This window comes from Pseudopodoces humilis, chromosome 6 (genome assembly GCF_049639895.1).
Source record: "Pseudopodoces humilis isolate 2021_Gansu_Grassland_sample_001 chromosome 6, ASM4963989v1, whole genome shotgun sequence".
In the NCBI taxonomy this organism is placed as follows: domain Eukaryota; kingdom Metazoa; phylum Chordata; class Aves; order Passeriformes; family Paridae; genus Pseudopodoces; species Pseudopodoces humilis.
The window spans coordinates 10791800-10816758 of record NC_142205.1 but is presented as its reverse complement, the minus strand read 5'-3'; the positions used below and the strand labels follow the sequence as shown (position 1 = coordinate 10816758).

Genomic DNA, 24959 nt, shown 5'->3' with positions numbered 1-24959 from the left:
TGTAGCCTAAAACAGGAGAGCTGAATTCACAGTCCAACCTTTTCAACAAATATTACTTAGCCTAAAATCTCCCTTTCAGCTGTTCTCTTTCTTGTATGCCTTTGGGTATGGGCAGGGAAGAACTTGCCTACTGGATGAGCTATTACAGCTGCAGCCTGCTCCTGCCTGCCTTTTTGTATTCTGCTTCTTGGGAGTTGGCAGGGAGTGCTTTGGAGTACTTAGAAGTAGTGATTTTTCAGGCAATAGTAAAGTGCTTAGCTGGACTTGAAAAAATTAAACCATAGCTCCTCTTCTCCATGGTTCAATTGCTTGCAGCTATTGCTCTCTTCGAGCTACTTCATTTGTATCATGACCTGTAAAATATGATCTCTAGGGAGAACAATCCAGTACTTTGCTGTAAAAGCACAGCCCTTGGCTGCTGTGGCACAAGCAGTGTAATCTGCACAGCACCACTGATTTGTATGCTTGCAGTGAGCACTTCCAGTATTTGCTGGCTTTACTGCCTCTCGTTTGGTTTTTTTTTCATTTTAATGCACACATCACATTAAGGAACACTTCAGTCTCTGCCTGCCCTATGACATGTTGTGGGCTGTAAACAGGGCGCTTGGTTCTAGCAACACTTCAGAGTATTTCCTCCACAGAAATGTCCTGAAGAAGTTAGGAAGCTGATCAGCAGAGAGACACAGATGAGAGAGCCATCACAAGACCATCAAGATAATAAGCACTTTATGCCCTCTGTCAGATATGAAAGTGAGATAACTTGAGGGTTTGTCCTTAGGCTGTTGGAGAGATTGGAAAAGACTTAATGTCTTGTGGTGGTAACTCCATAGGGACTAAATAATGGGCCATCTATCATGAAGACAATCATCAGACAGCACAAGCTGTTCTTCATGGACATTCTCTCAGGCTGAAAGTCTCAAAAGGACTTTTTTCTTATTTGAAATCTTAGTTTTCACAATGCTACACTTCAAAATGGCATTACTCCCCCACTTTTTAGTTTGTACATATGCATTCCATAAGGTACTTCAGCTGCAAAATACAACTTAGTGATTCATTGAATTTCTTTCCCATGAATCTTTAATGACACTACTTAAATGCAAATTCTATTTTATAGAATTGAAAAGAGCAGCATATAATTCACCTAGAACACAATATCACCAAAAATAAATCAAGTGATTCCTAAGGAATTGCTTGTATGGAAACTGAAGTCACAGCATTAATAGGAAATCTGCGGCCCACATTAACTCTACGTCATACTTTGCACCCAATAAACTTTTTAAACTAATCATCTTTTAACACAAAGTAGCAGAAAGCAAATCTGTGTAAATGTCTCTATCTGAAATACATGTCCGCCAGTCTTAAAAAGCACTTTTTTAACTTTAATTAACCAAATATTCACACAGCATTCCAAACTGTCTTTATTCCCAATATTTCACTATACAGTTCCACTCTGTCGAGGCTAACTTCATTACTGTAGAAATAATCTTCACAAGCTTTATGCAGGACTTGGTGAAGCTTAGTCATAGGGATCCCTTATCTTCCTGTAATCTTCTTAGCACTAGTTATCACAGAAGAAAAGAAAATAATCAGAGCAAAGAAAAATAAAATAATCAAGTAGTCTCAGCAGTAAGGTATCCAAATAGAGTTGTTTACAAGACTGGGACTTTAACCATCAGATTATCTGTAGTGTGTTGAAACAGAAAAGTCATGACAATGACAGACCACATTTATTATCTTTAGGATGTGCTTAAAAGAGTTATTTATGCATAGTTTAAGATATTTTTTTCTCTTGGAAAATCAACATTGGATGAAATCTGAGAAACACAGGCATGAGAAAAAAAATCTCCAATCATTTGTTGTGATTTATGTCCTGTAAGGTACTCCAAGCAATTTGGATTTGGCTCACTTAAGTAATGTAAAAAGGCAGGAAAACAGTACTTGAGGCATTTAGAAGTATGGGTCAGTTTTTAAAGATACACTCAATTCCACTTCAAATCTGCCTTGGACTGGGTCCATAACCTGACAACTCACTAGTTTAAGAGGCCCCAAAAATTCAGCAACAACCTATTGAGAAAACAAGTGTAAGAAAACGTATTGGATGCTATAAGTGATGACTGATATTCCCTGAAAGTCTGCTCAATACTTTTCAGTAAGACCTTTCAAAGTGCCTGTACAAGATTATGTTCCTTTTTTTCAGTAATTTAAAGTGAAATCATAGCTGTAAGGAAAAGCCTGTATGTTCTTGATTCTTGGTATGGGAAAGACTGTAAAACAATTTGCCTCTTTGGATTGTTTATTTCTTTTCTTTGGAAGGGGGGGTTGAGCAGACAAAAAAAAGCCTAGAATTGGCAAAATGTTGACTTCATGTGAGACCCCAGAGTGCCCTGTGACAGGCAGGGGCAGTGAGGCTCCCTGGAGCAAGCCTTGCTGCAGCTGCCTCCTGATGTGTCCCCAGCTCCTGCTGCCAGGGGGGGATGGATGCTCTCAGGGAGGAGTGAAAAGCAGGCAAAAATACCATGCAATCTGGGCTGTCAGGAGATGGAGTGACATTACAGCAACTGCCACTCTCTTCAGTAAAACATATTGATGGCAGGATTTCAAACGCAGGAGGCAAGTTAAGGATTTTCAGAATGGAAATCTTTTTCTGTTACTTTGAAACTGTAATTTCTCAGTACGGAACACATCACTGTTTCTGTAGTTTTCTCAGACACTCAAGGCATTTACAGACTAGGAATAAATGTATTTTACAAATAGAAAAAAAGTTCTTGATAAATATAGGGTCATTTTCCCTTTCTTATTGTATACTGTGATCCTGTTACAGCAGAATCTATTGTTATTAAGAGTCTAATACTCAGCATTGTTTTGGATTTTTTAAAAGAATATCATGAGTTACTTCATCTTGGGTCCCACATAATTTCCAGGTCCACTGGGGGAAAAGGTAATTATAATTTAGATACACTTGAACAACTTGCTTCAGGAATCTTACAGTGCTAAGTACATATATGCCCCAAAAGGACTTACACAGCAGAAATGCCATTTACCTTTGTGCAAAAAGCAAATTTGAAAAAGTATATATTAGAAACTTCAAGAGGGATTATGCTGCTTTTCTATAATGCACAGGCCTCTCCTTACTCTCCACAGGTTGTCTGTGTAACCAAACTATCTGCAAGCAAATTCACAGAGATGTAAATACCTTAAATAAGGTTCTTGATCTTGAATCAGGGTAAAGGAGGGAATATATAAAAAAGGATAAAATACATTTTACAGAATCCTAATGTGCAGGTAAAAATAGTTACTTTCCACTTATATCCTTCTGTTTGAACTAAACATAAGCAAACAATCCTTTCTTCTCATTTCAGTTTTGGAAGAAATTCTGTAAAACCTGACCTTTGTGCTCTGGTGCAGGTATGAATGCCAGTGATTTCAGTGGGATTGGCATTTAGTTACTGACATTTTCAAAATACTATGCTAACATCCTTTTATTAAATGCATATTAAACCCTCAGAATCACTGAAAAGTAGCTCTGCCTTTGGGTATTGCTAACTTGAAAAAAAAAAATCCTATTCTTGTAATTTTACTTCTTATGAATTTAAATTTTATATTAAAATTGAATACAATAGGAGAAGATTTCCTCTAAGTATTGACTCCTTGCCCCTGCTTTCTTTGAATTCAAGCAACATTGGGCCAAAAAAGGAATCTTATTAAAATATGAATTTATATTGTCTCCTGTGTCATTTAAAATGGAGTAAATTATTTCAGTTGTCTTTGATTATTTCATTGTTTCTATTGCACTATAAAAATATTGCACTATAAAAATAATCACTTATCATACTCAAAACAGGGATTAAGACAAAAAAAATGCAATTTGAAGAATTTAATCCTTATATTGCATCTCATGCAGTCCTTCTGGTACTTCCATCTGTCAAAAACTAATTGTGAGATGAAAAATGTCTAGTATAAAATTGGGAAAAAATGGGGAGCACAAATTCTTTATTCTTCACATCCATAACTTGAGAGAATTTTTTTTAAAAGTCTGACTAGCAAAATTGTCAAGTGACATGAAGAGTTTTAACCCTGTTCCTCAAGTGAATTATTCCAGGTCAGAGAACTGAAAGGAAGTTCAGACAGACCATTAACAACCTCAGTTGTTTAATTTGCTATCAATCATGGTGCCTTCTTAATTATCAGTTAATAGAAAAAAAATTATAGTAGTAGTGTGAGAAATAATAATGACTCATGTCAGAGTTCAGAATCATGTCCACTTCAATGGAAAAAACCCCAGCAATTCGCAAGAGTGAGGTTAGGTCAAGCAAGGCGTCAGCATGATGTAGATTTGCAATAAAAAAAGCCAAAGAACTGCTTAGGTTTCTTCTTCCCCACCTGCCCCCCACCACAAAAACAAAACAAAACAAAACAAAACAAAAAAAAAAAAAAAGAAAAAAAATATGAGAAAAATAAAGGAAAAGTTATAGTGCTTGACATAACACAGCAAAGAGGAAACATTTATTTTGTCAGGCCATTCCTGAGCACAAGGTACAATGGGCTGAGAGGAATTTGCAGGAGAACTGTCAAGGGCAAAGAAAGGTTTTAATCTTGAAAGAAATAAAAAACATTGCATTTTTTTAGTGAGGTGGAGGATGTAATAAAATAATGTATCATAGCAAATGGAAAAAACAGGTCAACAGCAAATCATCTGTGACACAAATGTGACCAGATTCAAAACCAGAAATCAACGGTATCCAGACTTGTAACAGAAGGTGAATAAATAATAACTGGAACACTAATGTCCAAATTGTGATACATTTACCTGCGTGGGACACGTTGCTTTTGCCTGGTTTTGGTTTCCTCCGGATCACTCTGGAGCTGCTGCTTGTCCAGACTGGCAGGGAAGGACAGGCTGGTCCCAAGTGCTTGGGTGCTGCAGACGCCTGTCCAAGCATTACAAACATTACCTACTTACACGTACCTGTGTGCACAGCTGTCAAACACCGAGGGGAAGGAAGAAAACTTCCTAAATCATGAAAAGCAGCAGCATTTATAACTAACTTCTCTGAGCTGTAACTCACAGAGATGGTAGTTATGAGAAGGGAGTAACAACCTGTTGCAGCAACACAACAAACTGCAATTTGCTGTGGATGCTTTTTTACCTGGGAGTTAAAATACTGAGGTCTTGCTTGTCATGGCCATGCACTTTTGCTGAGTACCACCTTTTCCACTAGAAAAGGTGAGAAAGGATACAAAGGCTCAAAAAGCCTGAGGCAGCACCTCTTATGAGCCTTTAAGGATTTAGCCATACCTCAGAGGCAGCTTGGATATGAAGGGATGCAAGCCTCCAGTATAAATTTACATGTACAAGAGAGTCACATCTGTCATTGTGATATTAATAAGTCATCTTTTTTTTTTCAGATACTCAAGATATATGAAAAATGGTAGCCACAACTGGCTACCTATCAAGTAATCCCATTGGTCAAAGGTCACTTGAGGTCTTAGGAAGATTATAAAATGACCCTGTCATTTTCCTCACACACAAATCAAAGGGGCAGGAGAATATAAGGATGCTCTGAAGCTCATGCATCAGAGTTGAGTGCCAGACAGAAGTGCCTGGGATCTCATCTAGCTCTTCTGCAAATAACAGAACAGCATTTTCCTGCAGATACGTGAAAAGGTTAGTAAAATAATTGGTCTGTCTTGGTCACACTTGGGAAATGTAAAATAGATGGCTCCTCAAAATCAAAATGTGTACTGTAAGACCAGGCATCTCTCTTGGTCTGAATTATATCTTTTTTGCCCATGTAAAATTAGCCTTGTCTCGGAGCTTTATTAGATTATTAATTATTAGATTCCAGGTACTGTCTCACAACTATGTACTTTCTTTTTTCTGCAATTACAGGTTTCAGAGTTCTCCCCTGAACCACGAGGAAAAGAAATAGCAGAAGGTCAGACAAAATTGTCCAGCCTTCTCAGACAGCTGTAATGGTAACCTGGCAAGCCTGTTTTCCTATCTGGAATTGTTGGTCAGATATTCCTTCAGCAACCACAAAGCCCCACATATTCCTTTGTCTCAAAGACTGTGATGATGAAATGCTGGCTCTTTCATTGCTGAGTTTGAGACATGTCTTCTTTAAAATACATGAGGTGAGAATTAGGTCATACATAGGGTTGACATGAGCAGCTGACACATACAGCTCACATCCAAGAATGAAATCTCTGACAGAATTCCCCTGCTTTTTGTATACGTATCAAAATAAGTTTCTCCTATTGATCCTTTTGAGCTGCACAGCCACATCCATACTTATAAAATTCCTGAAAGGCAGCATGTCCTTGAAAACAAGACTACAGAACAGTAACTTAGTAACTCTAAAGAGCATTATCTGAAAAACAGCCTATGATTTGTCGAGATTCAGTTTTTTACTGCCAACACCAGACCACACTATCAGATGGAACATTCTGGCAAAGTCTTATCTCATTACTCTGAATGCCTTTTCCATTTCATAATACTATATAAGATTAGCATATGGAACCCTATTAAAATAAACCTGAATATTTACTATGCACATGTCAGTCTATTCACATTTAATTAGATGCTTAAAGTTCCTGAAAGAAAACTACATGACTGAAATTCCAATCTGCAATTTTTAAACAGGAAAAACATGATAGATTTTAGAAACAGAAATATTGTCTTCTCTGGTATACCATGGTCTGGTTTATGGAGTTTAGGTGATATACAGACAACTTGGCAATGAAGTAAATTACAATGCTACTCACTTTATGGCCCTTTTACACAGGTATATTTGGCTGGTGCCCAATCCAGCACACAATATCATATTGTAAATGTGAATTTAGTTAGGCAAGAGAGCAAACTGAATAGGTCACTGCACCATAAGACAGTAGATGCTTTTAATACAGAGTATATACAGTATATAGAGTATATATAATACATTGGCATGTATCATGTAGAAAAATGAACATCTTACTGAGCTGTGCCACCTTTGCACAGAACAGACATCTACAGACCATTTCAGACTTTCATGGAAATGAAGTAAGGACACACAAGACTACTTGTTCATCTAAAGTCAGCAAAGGTTTTGTGTATGGAAGCCAAAATTCCTTTTTGGTTTTGGCTGGTAGTAGGAACGTAAGTTGATAAACTGACTGTCTTCTAAAACATTTTTGTGTGTTTGGCATTGAATGCATGCCTGTTTAGTGAATAGTATAATGTGCATAAAAAATTACTGTGTTAGGGAGTTTTGTGAGATCTGTGCAACTCAAAGTACTTTCCTGATTGCTTGAAAGTGATTTGGTAACATGGTCTAGGAACTGCTGGTGGTTTCAAGACTGGTATTCCACTAACTTGGTAAAAACTGGCTTATTTCCCCCAATAGACCGTAGGAATAGAATTAATTTCATCCAAGGTTAGATAGCCTGCAATGTGTACTTCTGCAGAGGGATTGCCTTTCTTTATATTCAGTGGACAGGAATATGATAGGGGCAATTCATCTCACATTTGGAATGTTAGGATGTGAATGAAGAGCTTTTTTTTCTCTTCACTGACCATAAAAGGAAGCACAGAGTGACAAAGGAATTTGCCAGCAAATATAGAAAGAAGAAGGGGTGCAACTCCTCACAGAGTTGGGCATTGTGAGAAGAACTGATGATTGTCAGCTAGAAAGTCTAGATGGGGTATTTAAAATGAGAGTTGTACCTAATTTAGCTCAGGTAGGACGAGGACCTCCAAGAGACACTTTAAAGGCTTGGCATTATAACAGATGAACTGTCTCAAGATGGGTCAAACAGCCCACGTGAGCTCACCACCCTCACTTGTCATCAGCCACACTTCTGCTGGTGCACAGAACAGTAGAGCAGCATAGAGCTCTGACTGCCTGTGGTGCTCAGTAATGCTCTTTTTCCTTAACAGCGTAGGTTGAATCGTACACTGGTACAAAAGCTGTTGTGGTTAAGAAATTTTCAAATTATTTATGAAAACCCATACTGAAGCTGATCGGCACTGATACATGGATTTCTTTGATCAACCTGTGATTGATCTGTGATTGAACCTGCCATAACACTACTCTGAGGTTGAAGAGCATTATGGATGTGGTCTACATGTGATCAGCATTCTCATTTGAAACTGCCTAAGGGTTCTCTACACAGGCTGATGGTTCTGTACATCACCAGTGAAGCAACTTTTGTTTGGTGAGATGTGACAGTTGCTCGATGGGTTGTTTAAATCAAGACCAACTTTACAGTAACTTGACATTCAGAGGTACACTCAATGCTCTCCTCAGTGAGCAAATTTAATGCAAAGGAGATATTATTTACATTAATATCACAGGAAGACCCTATCCAGAGCAGCAATATGATATAAAAAATTATACACACATTAGCAAAGTCATTGAGTTACGTCTTTGTTTTAATGAATTTTTTTAAACATTTGTATCATCAGACAAAACATTTAGGTCATGAGAAAATATTTATTTCCAACAGCATGGACTTTGAAAGTTAGTTGGAAGAAGGCATGTTCAATGCTATGATTTTTCCAATGCTGGGTCAGTTGAAATAGTGTGTTGTAGTGCGTATATTAACCAGTTACCTTAAGGAAATGCAAAAAGACAGTGAAGTAGGAGGTGAGTACAAACATCCAAGGCCATAAAAATGCAGAATACTGACACATGGCTGAAAAATGTACTTTTTGTAATGCTCATTTAGTATCACACAAAACTAGCAACTCACTTTAAAACATTCTTTGTCAGCAACCATACCTCTGACCAAATGAAACTATTAAATTTAATACAGTCTTTCAGCTGGAAGAGATATTAAGGTCTAACACTTAAATGCTTAGATTTTGTTAGCTTTACTTGTTATTTAAGATAGTTTCAAGGTACTGCACCAGTATCACATAGTTGGTTTTTTTTCAAATTGGTTTGTACAGAAACATGCAAATAGAAATGCATGAGGGTTTTATGTATTTGATTCTAATTGTCTGTATTATTGATAGAGCACACCAAGCTTTTTTTGTTACATTTTATGCTGAACTGTTCCATTTCCACATCTACCAAATGCCATCACAGCTCTCATGGCTTACTGTGTAAAGCTGGAAAGTTGAGAAAGTAAGAATGCCTTCACTTAGGACATATATTAATGAAAATAATTATTTTATAGATAGATGTATCTATCTACATAGTAATTAAGATTACATGGTATTTTATCAGCATGAAATGTAAAAAAAGCATTCTTCAAACACCCCAAACTAGTAGGAAAACACAGTCAACTGGCACAATACACTCTTAAACCAGTTTTGTATAAGGCTTCAGTTTTCCTGATGAATGGGACTAAATCTTAGTAGGTCTGTATACGTTTTAGTAATTATAACTGTTTTATGTCACAATATATTCTTAATAAAATAAAAACTCTGATGTTGTAATTAAAGATAGCTAGTTACCTTCTAGACAAATATGATCTTTTAAAGAGTATGCTGTGTTTAAATATAAGAAGTAGAATTAAGGTGCTTCCATATTTCTGCTTTCATTCTTAAAAAGTACCACACATAAACGATTGCAATAATTGCTTGCAGATATGCTTTTCTTTGGCTTCTACCATATTTTTAGTAGCATCTGATCCCCAGCTGGAAAATTTCTATAACAATTACTTACTTGATTTTGTAAAAATCGTGTTATAAAACTGAATGGAGCAAAATGTTGGATGCATTTCCTGTGTACAGCTACACTTTTTTCTCTTCCTATCAGAATTTCCATTTGCATCAAGCAACAAATGCAAGCAACAATAAATTTAAAGCTAGATTTTTTGCACATTGTAAACTGGGTAGGACCAGGAGTTACTGACAAAACCAGCTGGAAATGCAAGATTAGCAAATTCTCTGTATCCCAACACATTACCATCTAATCTGTCTTGTTTCCCCGACACATACTAACACAATGAAGCTGGACAATGGTTCAACAGCAAGTGCATGTGATAGTTCTGGCAAGACTATTTTTGTTTTGATTAAGCACATATTTTATCCAGGAGGGTTTAGAAAAGCAGGGCCTTTTTCTTCAGGTCATTCCGCTTCCAAAGTGCCAGACGATCAAATTCCTCAATACTCATTTTGAAGACTTCCTGGAACTCTTCAGGGGACAAATGCCTCTTGAAAATGAAAATACAGAAGATATCATTAGGCTTGTCTGTGCACAGGAATATTTCTGCCCTAAGTTTTAAAACACACCACAAAACAATGCATTAGGGTTTGCACTTAAATTCCAGAATTGTTTCTGGAAAAGGCTGCACTGAAACCAAATGAGCTCAGAATAGCTGGGAAATGAAATTATTGATGGCAGTAATAACTTGAAAAAAAGTAATCTTTTCTATAAAGTTCTAACTGAGCAGAAACTATGTTTTTTGGGAAAAAGTATGTTTATGCAGGGTGTCTGATGACAGAGCACACTGAGACAAATTTAAGTTATTCCAGAACTTTAAAGAGATTGATAACAATGTAATTTTACAGTTGGATTTGTTTTGCCTTGAACTTTAATGAGAGAAGTGGACACCACATGGGTCCACTAATAGTAACCTTGTAACAGAGGAGAAAGCCTACTGCTAAATTCTGAAACCTGAAATGTGCTTATCCATGGGGAGGGACTCTAGTCAGAGGTTAAGGCTGGATAAAGTATGGGGTTTTTAAATGTCAAGAAATATGCTTCTATTTGATGTTTTCATGCTTTAATATTAAAATAAAAGAAAAAAGAAAAATAGAAAAAAAAGAAAGATAAAAAGGGAAGAAATCCAACATTAAGAATTAGAAAGAGGTAGGATAACAGTTTCCTAGCAACTATTAGTATCCACACAGAAAAGACAAAAAAAGTAAATATGTGAACGAATTTTGAAGTAAAATTTCACTTTCCATTTACTAACAAAGACTTCATCTTTGTAATGCCATTTACTCAAGAAAACTAAAGAAATTGTTTGTAAGAAGTCATTATATATAATAACTTTGAATGATTATCATGGGTCCTTGTTTTTTAAGGACAGCCAGCCTTGGGTTTTTTTCCCCTTGAGATTCCACATATTCAAAACAACAGTGACCAAGATCTTGGAACTGAGCTTTCACTTTTCATTTGACAAATGACAGCAACCCACCATGAACACTGCTCATAGCATGGAACAAACACACCATGCATATTTAGCAAAGGAGATAATTTTTCGCATGAAAATCAGAGCAACATCTGACAATGTATTTAGAAACAATCTCTCACTGACAGAATTTAATTCTATTGGGTTCAGAAAGAAAATATAACTTCTCTCTGCATTGTTTTTTTAAGAATATTTTCCTGGTAATCCAGTGGATAAATGGCAGGAAGTTTAACTTTAGCAACTTCCCACAGCAAAGGACATGTCTGTAGGCTGTAGGGTTGAAAAAGAAGTCTGGATGAGCAAAGTGTGCGATATTTTATTTTATTTTATTTTACTTTCTAGATTGTGGATAAGACTTGAGACATCTCCTCACTCAGGAGAAAGCAGTGGCAAACTGTAGTTCTTACTCAAAGAGAAAATGAGAAAGCCTAGATAACTTTACAGGTAAAGCTACCTTGCCAATCGTCCAAAACCATAGAAAATTACATAAAACTTTAAAAGGACTATGTTTCCACTATTTTTCTTTTCTTGAGGCAATTTACATCATGTATTAGGAGCCCATCAGATCTGTTCCAGTACTGAAAGTCAATGGAGGAAAACTCAAGGAGCTCTAAATCATCCCTTTCCTCCAGGGTGCCAAACATTTGCTACATCTTCCCCTCCGAATGAAGCTTGCCACCTATCTCAGTACAATCTGGGCAATACCCCCTTCCCTCTCCAATGCTGTACTTTGCCATTTATCCTTTTGCTTTGCCCTCAGGCTTAGTGAGCTTTTGATCCACATACAGCTATCAAAGCCAGAACGAATTAGTTGTGCACTGTGCTCCTCTGCCTGTGCCCAGATGACACCACCTTCATTCTTTGCATACACTCATTTTCTATTTCTTACACCTAAGTTTTGTTTTATAACAGCACCATTTTTTTCCTCCTCACAAAAGTTCTCATTTGGTGCTGCCTGGTCAGAAAGCAATTGTTAGTTTCCAGCCCAGGGTGAAAGCGACTGAGATGGGGAAAGCATAAGCTCACTTATTTCCACATCCAGTCAATTAGAGAGTTTCTTTGCTTTTAATTTTCTTCCACATATGCCATCTCAAGGACTAACGAACTGACTTCCATATTATCAGTTTCTTACTCCATCAATGCTTTATCCACATGCAAAAATAATTCTGGTAGAAGGGAACATTTTCCCTTTGGTCTGAACTCTTTCTGAGAAGGCCAGTCTGTCCCCAGTGTAACATATTTATTTCCTGCTATTGTCCCTGCATCTTAGAAGCTTTCACCATATCATTCTTAAGCACCATCGGCTCTAGATTTGGGACTGACTCTAGAAGCAGCAATGACTTCAGTTCTGTCTTCAAATTTGGAATAAAACCTTGGTCCCAGAAAGATGTCATCAAATTGGCAAAGCTACAGATAAAAGCAATGGAAGTAATCATGGGTTGCAGTTTGATTTATGAGGAAAGACTAAAAGGCCTAAGTATGTCTAATCTCAGCCAAATGATGACTAAGGTAAAATATGATAATATCTACAAGTATTTGAAGGGTCTAAACACCAGAGGAATACACCAGTGTGACAAGTTTATGGTCACACTTTTCTATGTATATGTGATGCTAAATTTGCCCTGCACTATGGTTGGGACTTTGCTAACAGCATTCCTTATAGCTTTAAAACCTAGAGCTGTCCCCAAACCTAGAGGCATAAAAAATGAACCAGTAAGAAATCCTGGACTGATTCATCTTTCTTCTCAGCTGTTGGAATATTAATTTGTCTTAACTGAAGTATTACCTTCTCTCATTAGTCAAATAAAAGAAGGGAAATTGAAAACTAGGAGCAGGGAGTATGAAGATATTCATCTTGAGGTATGAAAGAATACGTGTGAGGCTATGCTATACAAGGCCAAGAACATGAATTCCTTTTTCTTTTTTCAATAATGGATCAGCTTAAAATATCCAGTTATGTTAATAATGCATCACTGGGCCATTAAAGGAAGGAATGGCCAAACTTACTAGTAAAAGCAACAGTCATTCCTTTTTTTTACTAGAGTTGGCCTTGTTTACATAGGAAGTCTGGGTGTTTTACAGTGTGCTAGTAAGTGATTCCTAATTCCCTTTGTGACAGTTTGGCCATATTAAGGCAGCTTAACTCAATCTGCTTCTCTGCTCAGTATCAACAGCAAGGCTGGGCACACTGCAGACATTGAGGAGAGTAGAGAGGACCTCCCAAGGTCCTGTTCTGCCCACACTCTGAACTCACTGTATGTAAGTGAGGTCATTTTGGAAGCTACAGAATGATTTTAACATGAAGCTACCTGAAAAACCTTGCTAAAAGACAACAGAAGCAGTTTAAAGATTATTCTTCACTACAATGACTGCTATACTGGACCTCACAGCATCAGAATATCAGCATTTGTGATATAGTTAAGTGTGATACTGCTACAATAGAAAGGATGATGGCATCAGTTGTTTTGAGAAGATTGTATTAATCTGAGCCTTTTACTAGGACATGCAGAACTAAGCAAGGGCTGAGCTAAACCTCTGCACTGCATTGCAAGCACTAGAACAGAAAATCCTCATCCTCTATGAAACACGAACATGAAAATGAGCAGCACAGACATGACCTCATTTTTTACTCTCTCAGAACAAAACTAATTAATTGCACATTCAAATACTTGCTCCACAGTGTTATCTCAGAAAGAAGTGGTGCTTTTTGCTATAAATTAATGGGGCTTGTCTCTATTTCTGTGGTCTGCTAAAAAGCCAGTAATAATTCTAAATAGAGTTATAATCTTTATTTAATTCAATGATATTTCTTTTCCCCAAGAATAATTTAGTTAAGGAAATTTGGAGATGCTCAAAACTAATACATAGTGTCATGGTTTCACCCCCACTGGCAACCCACACAGCCATTCACTCACTCCCCCAGCAGTGGGATCAGGGAAAGAATTGGAAGGGTGAAAGCTGGAAAACCCAAGTGTGGAGATAAAGACAGTTTAATAGGGAAAGAAAAAGCCCCATACACAAGCAAAACAAAACAAGGAATTAATTCACTGCTTCCCATGGGCAGGCAGGTGCTCAGCCATCTCCAGGACAGCAGGACCCATCATGCACAGCAGTTACTTAGGAAAAGAAAAACTCCAAACGTTCCCCCTTCCTTCTATCCCCCACTTTATATACTGAGCATGATGTCACATGGTTTGGAATATCCCTTTGGTCAGTTTGGGTCACCTGTCCTGGCTGTGTCTCCTCACAATCTCCCATTCACCTCCAACTTCTCTGCCAGACTGGAGTGGGGAAAAGCAGAAAAGGCCTTGGCTCTGTGTAAGCTCTGCTCAGCAATAACAAAAACATCTCGCTGTTATCAACCCTGTGCTCAGGACAAATCCAAAACACAGCCCCACACATTCCACTGTGAAGAAAATGACCCCAGCCAAAACCAGCACTTAGGAACGTGGCATTAGTATGAATAAGTCACAGGAAGATAAAATTGCAGTTCACCTGCAGCCATCCTGCAGTACATGGTGACCAGGGCGTGCTTCACAAGCATCTCTGTTCTTTGTCAGTAACTGGATGGGAGTCCTCATGTTAAAACCTGCTGAGGTAGGAAGCTCAGAGGATATCCTGTTTCCTCATGAGTCAATATTGAAGCAATGAAAGAAATCAGTGGATGGCATGAGTGTGATGAGGTGATGAGTTCAAGACTAGAAAAATCAAGGTCCTAGTTCCTAGAGGAATTTAAAACCTCAGGTTTGTCTCTCTTGCTTCTTTGTTTTTCTATTGTCATGGGAAATGGCAGCTGAGCCATAGCTGCCTTTGCTTGAATCTGTAGTGACTCTTTCAGCCAGTCTCTCTGAGGCACTACTGTGCACTCTGTTTTACAGAGTGTAATTTTAATTAGCTGTCTAGGTCAATTCATTTTTATTCAAAGTCCTTGCAACACTTCCAAGTTCTGATTCACCAAATCCAGAAATAAAAGCTACAGGATCTTCTCCAGAGATTTCAGTATGAGAAATACTCAAAATAAACAGGCATTTTTTGAGAAAGGTTTATTCACAGGTTAGCATTCATGTAAATAACCAAGCCTTTGCTCTTCAAGTTGGTGTACAAGCTTGGCTGTTGAGATTACTGCCTTTTTCTATAGTAAGATTCAGGATTGTAGAAGTATCTCAACACATATCTACGTATCGTAGAAGTATCTCAACTTCTTCCCCTCTCCAGTTTTTTTTCTTCTGCACTGCCCTTCCACTCCCTTCTCTCATGCCTCTCAAGGTTAGCCCAAATAAAATTCTCAGATGGCCAATCAAAATTTGCTGGAAATTTTTTTTCTATTAACTTTTGAATCCTCATTTTGCTTTCACAAGGTTTGCACTCTTCACCCCTCTTTCTGTTGCACTGCTGGGGCTCAGCAGGCTTTTCAGAAGTTTCTTCTAAGCCTTCTGCATGGCTAATTACAAAGCTGTAATTAGCCATGTGCCACATTCCCAAGGGAGTACTGAATGTTATGCTCATCTACGGCCTAATTAAGCTTCATGCTCAATAAATATTTTAAACTATTAAGTAATTATGTGATTGGGGAGGGAAAGTTAATAAATGGCATGAATTGCCACCCTAATGAACTTTAAAAGGTATCAAAAGATCACTAGGGCAGCTCTGCTGATCAGAGGATAAAGCAGCAGGCACCTGCAGTTACCCCAGATAAGGGCAATTAGTGGCAACACGAATAATTAGAGCCCTTGTGCAGCCAAGTTTTGCAGGAGCCCCAGATCCCTCTCCACACAGCAATGTGGGTCCCCAGAAAGGCTCCCAAGGAAAGCAGTGTAATAGAAGCAGTGAGCAAAGGAGTCTGAGACCCTTCCCCATGCCCAAATCACCTCAAGCACCTCTCCAAGGCTGCTGGACCTGTGCCTGCGTCTCGTTCAGTATTTCGGGGAACCAAGGAGCCTCACAAGGAAGCTGCATTCCACTCAGCACTACCACTGCAGGGTACTTCCAACCTTACCTCCTGGGAAATACCACAAGGCACACAGAAAACTTTCTGTAGAAGCATTCTATAGTCAGTATTTTTCCCAGCTGAGTCATGCATAAAGTTAGAAAAAGCTGGGACGATGTATTTCTCTCAGGTATATGAATATATTATCTAAATAGCATATACACAGAACATCTCTGATGATAGTCTATGCCACCATCCTGTCACTCAAATGAGCTTTTTCATTATCAACATAAGTCATTGCCTCCAGCTGACGGCTGATAAAGAATTCTGTATAATGAAGAAAATGATTCATAAATAAAAATGAAACTTGGAATCCATAATAAATTATGCAAATATAAAGACGATAATGAGTTTCAAAGATTTCATTTGTTTTAGGCACAAAATACCTTATTCTTAAAGCAGATTTTTCAGTTACCTTTCTTAGACTTTAGTACACCTATAATGTAAATGTTCCACATCTAATCTCTGTTCACTCCTACAGTGTTTCCACTCATACAGAAATTACTTTTCACATCATATCACATCAATTCTAATGCATATTTTCATTTTATAATGGCTCCTTTTGTAAAAGGCTTTGAAATCTGATATAAACATGCATCACTGATCACAACACAAGCACATGCCTAGAATGAGGAACACTACACATGTATTTTTCAACTTAAACAGTATGAAGTAGTTCTACTGAAGTCAGTGACCCACACTTTTTCACCCCAGGTTATGAGCTTTATTGTGAAGTGAGCCCATAATCTCAAACCCAGGCCCAAACTACAAACTGTAAAACACATAGCATTCCAGTTTTGCTCTGCTTTTCCCCATCTGAGCTGCAGAGGAGGTAGAACACACAATGCTACTTGTATGAATGACATCCAGGAGCCTGGGCTCTTAAAAATTCAGGCTCAGTTACTGGAAACAAGTCCTAAAATGGTTGGAGCCCAAATGGCTGGAACCCAGGGTGATTGTTGAATGAAAACCAGTGGAAAAAATGTTATGCCTAAAGCAAATCCAGACAGGCAGTTCCAGGAGAAAAAGCATGTTTGACTTAAAGTGAGTGCTCTGTTCAAATAAGACCGCACCCATGTTTAAATCTCTCATTTCTGTTTACAAGAGAACTAGGTGGCAAATGAAAGTTTGCTGCTTGGCATTCCAGAGTACTTTTTCCTTAGCAACTGTCTGAGTTAAAAAAAGAATTAACAGGCTCAAACAAAAAGTGGAACAATTTACTTTCAACTACATTTGATAGGCATGAATGCATAATGCTTTTAAGCCTTGACATTCAAAAGAAACAGCTAACAAAACTAAGACACATTAAGATAACGAAATCAAATGAAAACACTAAAACATGGTTTCCAAGTGGGAGATTCTAACTTCATTGGCTTTCAAAACTACCAGCCTGTGACCACAAGAGAAATCTTATACTCTGTGATAAAAGCAACTGCAGAAGAAAAAAAAATATAAATCTATGCAGCTGGGCACAAACTATCAATTTGAATGTGCAAATACTGAACCACACTGTTGTGACTGAAGAACAACCAAACAATATCCAATCTAAGATAAAAGTATCAAGTTCATGCTTTCAGGAGCCCCTGGCTCAAATGATAAAGGTATTAAACTACTTAAAAGAGGTTTCAAAATATTTGAAAGCCCAACTTCCTTTGAGAAGCAGCAGGTAAGGAATGTGCCAATGTGTACCATCCAAAGGTGATATCTTAGTCCTGAAAACTCAGGACTTAAGTTGTCCAAAATGGGGAAGTTTGGTAAGTTTGGTCCAGAACACTTATATTTTAACTGTTGCATTACAAAAAACAAGTTTCAAGACATACCAAATTGTCTATATTTTTTGAATGCTATTGCAGCAAACTCACCAAATAATCACATTTTGTAACTATACTGTATCTTCACAGAATATACCAATCTAAGCAAATTAGAGATTTACAGAGGTCTTCAAAGCAGGGGCAACTTTAAAGACCATGAAGCCTGTAAAGACAAAACAGACCATGTTCCTCAAGGCCTTGTCCAGCTGTGTTTTGCATGCCTTCAAGGGCAGAGCCTCCACAGCCACTTGGGCAACCTGTTCACTGCACTACTTTTCCAGTGAGGAACATTCCCTTCATATCCAATTGTCATTTCCTTCCCTGCAACTTGTGACTGTTGCCTCTAGGGTTTCCAGTGCCACCTTCTGGGTGGGTTCTGCCCTAGGGGTATTCTAGGGATATGTTCTACCCTAGAACCCCTTTAGAAGGTGAGCTGCTGACTCATTTTCAGCTTATTTTCCATCAGCATCATCAGGCACTTTTCCTCAGAGCTGTGCTCCCCATTTTGTTCTGATGGATAGTGTTACTTGTTCACAAGTGCAAGAATGTGGATTTATCTTCACTGATTTTCATGAAGTGTCTGTCAACCATTCATTCCTGCAGCCTGGCCAGGTCCCTCTGAACAGAGGCTCTGCTCACCTCAGCACCTGCTGCAGCCCCCTCAGATTCATGTCATCTGCAGACAAGGTGAGGATGCAATTCCTCCTCTCCACCCAGGCTGTACAGCCCACCCCTGTGTTACTGCTCTGCTGTTCTGCAGTGTTATGTGAATGAACTTCTTCTTCACCATTTCCTGTTGGAATAGTTCATGGGAATGCTGCTCTGCTCGTCTAACGTTACAATAAACAGCACTGTGGAAGAGAGAAACTCCTAAAAAAATTCCTTGGCCAAATCCTTATCTACTGCAAATTCCTTGCATTTCTGATCAGTTTATACAGAAGTGAGATCCAGGCTATTTATTCAAAAACCAAAGTGCCAGTAATGTATTTAAAAATCAGCAGGCTGTTCATTATAACCGGTTCTTGGTGCTGCATGCATTAGTTCACTGCTGGCATAAACATCTCCTTGGATGAGCACAAGGAATCAAGGAATTGGCTACTTCTGTCTCACTGCTGCGTTAAGACAAGCAAACAAAAACATGCTGAGTGTTTCTACGCTTGGTTACATGTACTTTTGAGGAAAGAATGACTATTATTTGAATGCACTTATTACCAGTTGAGCCTTCCTAATCTCTAGATACCTCTTGGGCTTAGAAAAATACGCATTTTTTGCAGGGAAATATTTTTTATAATCCTTAAATAATTTTTTTGCACAACAGTGTAATCTAGAAAATACTCACAATGGGAGTGAAGTTAGGAAAACACTACCACCCATTAAACCCCCACCCTCCCATGGTCCTTGAACATTAGCCAAGGTTTCATTGTAGCCTCCTTTAATTTGATCCCAGGAGCTAATACCATTGACTTTAGTTCACTTTTCATGATAGGAACACTCAATACAGGAGACTTGCCTTGGAAGAATGACTCATAGACAAACAACAGTGCCCCTTCCATGACATCTATGATGGATCATTCAAAGTTCACAACAAACTGTTTCACAAAGAGGAGGCTGCTTCAAGTCAAATTGTGAGACAGCTGTTAAACAAATCTACTTCATGGAAATTTAGTCAACCTTACTACTCCTAAGTGGACCAGAAATCAGAAGCATCACATGTGAGAGAGAGAGAGACCCTGTTGATCCCAGACCCAGTAAGACTCTTTCCAGGTTTGACAGCTGATATGAAGCACAGAAGCTCTAGGTCTCCTTTCACTGACAGCACCTGTGCCCAGGCCACAGCCATCACACCCAGGAGCTTGCTCTGATTCACAGCAGCAAGGTGAGGCTTCAGCGCACACAAAAAATCAGAAAAAAAATGGTGTATTAGAACATGGATCTTTTTCTGACAAGATTTTCCTAGATATATCACTCTACAGTATGGATAATACATGGACTTAGCACTGCTACCATTTCTGTAGGCAAAACCCAGCCCTCTCACAAGTGACACTGGATGTGCAGGATGAAAACAGAACATCAGCTGGAAACCAATTCAGATTGGAAAGAACACTTGCCTCTTAGAGATCCCAAGCATTGAATCACACCTTCTAGCAAGTATGAAAAGGACCTCAAGAAAAAGTGAAATATTACCTTAGTACATGCTTTCAGTGCTCCCAGTGCTGATACCAAGGTATGTTGAGTGGGCTCTCCACTGACAGACAGTTGCCTGTATCCACATTTCTAAGCCCAGTTTGTTTCTATGCAAACCTATAAAACCATATTAGTCCTGGGCTCCCTGAGTCCTGGGTCCTGCCCAAGCCTGAAATCTGCTGAGTGTACAAGTCAATAATCAAGTTATTATCTTCTAATTCTGTCACAAAAGGGAAATAACGATAAGCTGCTTTTCTGTGTAAAGCTACTTATTTCCAGCAATTCTTTAATACAGAAGAAAGGCTCAGGAAAGAGGGGAAGAGGCTGACAGGGAAGGCAATGGTTTGTGCCTCTCACTCAACTCTGCATATGGTTTGAATGTGTAGATGAGCAATTGCCTCTGTTCCTACAGTAGTTACAGTGCTATTAAAACTCTGCTAATTTGTTTAAAAAACTACCAATCCCTATTAAATGCAAGACAGTCTACAAAGGACTCCTTCCTGCAGACACATGTGTTTAGCATAGTTCAGCAATCAGCAGGATTGGCCTGGTCCCCTCACTGCTTTTCTGGTGCAGGTTTGAAGCAGATCTTGTTTATTGTTCTTTTTTGCAAACCTCTGTGAGATCTTTGAAGTGGTTGGGCTCCTTGAGCCAACAGGCCCTGTGCTGCACCTGGTGTGAGGCAGTCTGAACAGCTCCAAAGTTAAACAAACAGCGATCCCAGCCGAGCACGGGGCACGAGTCACAGATAACAGCAGCCAGGGCAGGCATGATCCATCTAAACCAAACTATATCTTGTCTTGAAAAAGCAATTTAGAGCTGCACTTGCTGTTCAGACCAGTCTGCTGTGTTTAAACAAAGACCCTATTCTTTAACACACACATGAAGAATCCTTCACAGGATATGTCCAGAGGAGCATCCCTCCAACTCCCTGCTCCTTTTTCCAGACTCATCATCCTTTTTAGTATTGTTATCATGCCTTGCTATAATCCATGGTTTAAACAGCACGTAATTGAGGCTCTCTTTTCCTTACAATCAAATCAACACTACTTGTTGGGAAATCAAGTGACAAGAACATTCAATTACTCAAGAGCATAACACCAATTTCAAAACATACTACATGTATACACATTTGGTAAATTAATTGTTTTCAAAAACTGATCTTTAATGAGGAACTTTCTGCTCCTTTGAAGTTTTTCTTTTTTTCTTGTTTTAAAAGTAATTTTTCTTTCTTCTTTTCTTGTCATATTATCAAAATACAGTAAATTTATTAAATTATAAATCTCCCTAAAAGTCAAAAATTGTTACCACAGATTTTTTTTTGGAGCTATCTCTTCTTATTAATAGTAGTTCACAGAAAGATAGATTAGTTAAGGTGAATCTTTATTCAGTCCTGTCTTTTGATCAGTCAAAAAAATTGACCTTGGGAATTTTGCTTGAACATCAGCTTCAGGATCTGATCTCTGGAAACTCAGCCTTCTGTTATGATAAATTATATCTGCATTTCTCTATCTTAAGTGAGATGTGGATATTACAGAAAAGCTGTAGTAGAGTGACCACAGATTACACAGCCAAAGGAGAGGCTGAATAAGACAACAGACCAAACACAGGTTCATTTATTTTCAGGATTAATGGAGCCTTTTTGTGAGATTTCGTTTATTCTATGAGCATGTTTTTTATATGAATTCAAACCAAAACAAACTCTACATTTTCCCACTCCCCACATGAACTTCCAATACCCTGTAAACTCCTCCAAAACTGATGAGTTTCATCAGTATTTTTGTAAAACACCACTTGGTCAGACATTTGCCAGGTTTTTGGCAATTTTTTAGTTAAATTGCCTACATACTGACTTTTTTTTAAAAAAAATATAATACAAAATGTTATTCCTCTCTTCTCTCTTCTTTGTTGCTATTACTGAGACACAAGGATATTCAAGGATAGTAAGCAAACAGGAGAAAATGCTTGCAAAACTGTCGAGCAAATATAATTCCTACCTCCAGCCTGGTCCTGTCCACATCCTTAGGCAATTTCACACGAACTCGGTTTGTTACAATAAGTGTTTCATAAGGATAAATCTGTTAAAAAGACAAGAGCATATGACCTCCAGCTGAATCCAATTCTGAGGCATGGAAATGGCAGTATGGGGAACTTACTAAAAAATGGTACATACTTGCATCCTGATTTGACAAATATTTCACTGGGACAAAAATTAACAAAATAAAATAAAAGAAAGGAACCCATGTAACCTTGCTAGGAAGTGCTGAATCTGATTGTTCTTCCAGTGTTGGGAAAGCCCTTCTTACCTTGTATTCTGCAAAAGAACGAGAACAGGTTCACAGTTTAGAATTTATAGCCGTCTTTTGGTGTCACCACAATGAACATTTAGGTACATCACAAATGTGCTATGCTACTACATTTCTCTCTTCTCAGTAGCTGTTGGATAACTGCATGCATAGTAAGAATCTGACCCCCATGCCCTGAATGCCTGTAACACTGTCTATTACCAAAGCAATCGTCCGGGAAATCAAAGGCTTATTACAGAAAATCCATCTCCTGATGCCATTGGGTTACACGGTGAGTATGTCTGGCAAAATTGGGTATCTCTTTATACAGGAGCCTTATGTGCAGAGTTAAGTCAGTCTGTCATCCAAAACTCCTGCCCTTATTGTTCTTTACTGAAAATAGTTAAAATATACGGATTATTAAAGGCATGTCAGTTTGGAAACATATATGAAAACCACTGAGATAATACGATATTACAAGATGCCACCACCCTGCACTTGGGCTGACTGCAGTGGGAATAACAATAGGGAAGAAAATATGATTTGTGGATGTGGTAATAATGACTCCTGAATCTACACTAGCACAAGGGAATTCTAGTTAGGTCAGTGTATGACTACATATGATATGACTACCACAATTATCTATTCACAATGGTGATTAAACGCGACCGGGATAGCCAAAACGTTTTCACAGACTTCTTTATGGTCTGAAATTAAACCAGAGATTGAATCTACTTTTCAAAATCTGTACTTTAACCTATTTAAACTGAGACAAAGATTTTTATCAACACAGAGTCATGAAGTGAAGCATTAGAGTAAGATTTCTAAAATGAGTTAAAGTGTCTTGGAAATAAAATTTTTCAGCTCTTTTGAAAATTCCAACCCAAGTTCCATATTAAGTGCACAGCCCACTTAAAACTGCAAATGAAAGAAAATACTGCAAATGAATTCTGCTTTTTGAACTCTGTACATTTTAACCACACTGTAGCACAACCAAGAAGCACAATGGACCTTTTCCAACTAGACTTGAAGGAATAATTATCTTAAATTTCCTTCTGTCTTTGATATGAGACCAACACCACAAGGCTGTTGCCACATATGGAGGATCCTGCTATTGACTCAGCCTGGTTGCACCACCCTATGATGCAAGACCTCTGTCAGGCTCAGGTTAAGGTTAAGGTTGGGCTAAGTAAAAAGAAGAGTCTGTGATATTAATGATACTGAGCTGTGTCTCTGGCTAGTCATTATTATGTGAACTACAGGAAGAGCTCAGGATAGTAACCTTTATGGCAGTATTTTAATTAAAATTAAGGGAGTGGAAATGGTATTCCAAAAAAAAAAATGTACCTTTCATCCCCCAGCTTGCCTCCTGGTCCGTTTCATATTGGCCCATAGTTTCAGGCTGACAGAGAAAGAAAGAAGCAATGTAGCAGCAAAATACACAAACCCCCCACTCTGAACATTGTTGAGAGAAAAAAGACATAGAACCGAAATACAGATCCTTGTGTGAGAGAAGTAAGTCTCATTCTAATTTGACCTAACTGCTCAAGTAAGCAAGCTAACACTGGAACTGTCACTATTCTGTGAGGCTGATGTGTTACTGCCATCATCACAAATCACTTCTGCTGCACTGCAACTTTTCTCCTTCTACTTCACACTGCTGATGCCTCTGAACAGGGAGAACACTCCATGTGCCATATATGTGCTGTGTTTGAACCACTGTCTTCTTCCTTTGCTGACAAATGCTATGATGATAAACAGTACAGGAAATCAGAAAAGCACTATTATATGATATTTTTTTTCCCCCCAAGTCTCATTTTTGCCTGCTAGGGTATCAATGGTGTGCACAGCTATGCTCACAATAACCTGCAAGGCTCCTTGTTTGCTTTTGGGGTTTTATTTATGCAGCACTTGGACGGCTGATTAAAAATAACAAACCACAAAAGCTGGTACGAACCTACAATCCAAACAGAGGACATCCATTCTGAGAGGAATTCTGTCCTCAAGGATTTGACCATGAGCAACCTTTTCAACAATTATACAGGCTTGGGATTCTTTATATGGGACAGATGCTGCCATCTGCTGCTTTCCCATCACATTGCAAGGCATCCTGAGTGCTTTGGCCTCATCTCTGGGAAGTCTTGGGATGGTTTTGGTGCCTCACCACAGCAGTGGCTGGGCACAAATCAGTGTCTTGCTTGTTTCAGGTTACTGGCAACACCTATTGTGAAAAGAGAGAAAAAAACTCTCTTGACTCATAGGTGGGATTAGTTTTATATGGACCCTCTTAAATTCCTAAATATTATTCGATAAAATTTCAGTGTCATTCCTTACTTCAGAGAAGAATTCAAGAAACCAGGTATTGAAGCAACACAGGCATAATTAGTCTTGTAATATTAACTCAAAGGGATGGACATTTCAGCAGCTACTGAAAAATCCATTTAGCTACTCCCTGATAATTTCCTTCTTGTAGCTCCTTCCAAATGACTCTCAGTTTGACTCTTGTCACTGGGTAAGTTTAATCTTCCTCATGTGCTTTTGCAGGTTTCACATCTTCCTCTGGAGACA

The 24959-nt window shown here is 38.3% G+C and overlaps 1 protein-coding gene across 9 annotated transcripts in view; it reads right to left on the bottom strand.

Annotated features, from left to right (window-relative positions):
- Nucleotides 1-8392: 8392 nt before the first annotated feature.
- ABLIM2 (actin binding LIM protein family member 2) overlaps nt 8393-24959 on the bottom strand; it is a 129193-nt gene continuing 112626 nt past the window's right edge. For all 9 annotated transcript variants that reach the window (XM_088056348.1, XM_088056350.1, XM_088056353.1 and 6 more), the window contains 4 exons: nt 23739-23793; nt 22356-22420; nt 22104-22184; nt 8393-10140 (listed from right to left, as the gene is read on the bottom strand). In XM_088056348.1, coding sequence (XP_087912474.1) covers nt 10027-10140; nt 22104-22184; nt 22356-22420; nt 23739-23793 — 315 coding nt within the window. In that variant the 3' untranslated portion in view covers nt 8393-10026. The remainder of the gene's footprint in view (nt 10141-22103; nt 22185-22355; nt 22421-23738; nt 23794-24959) is intronic.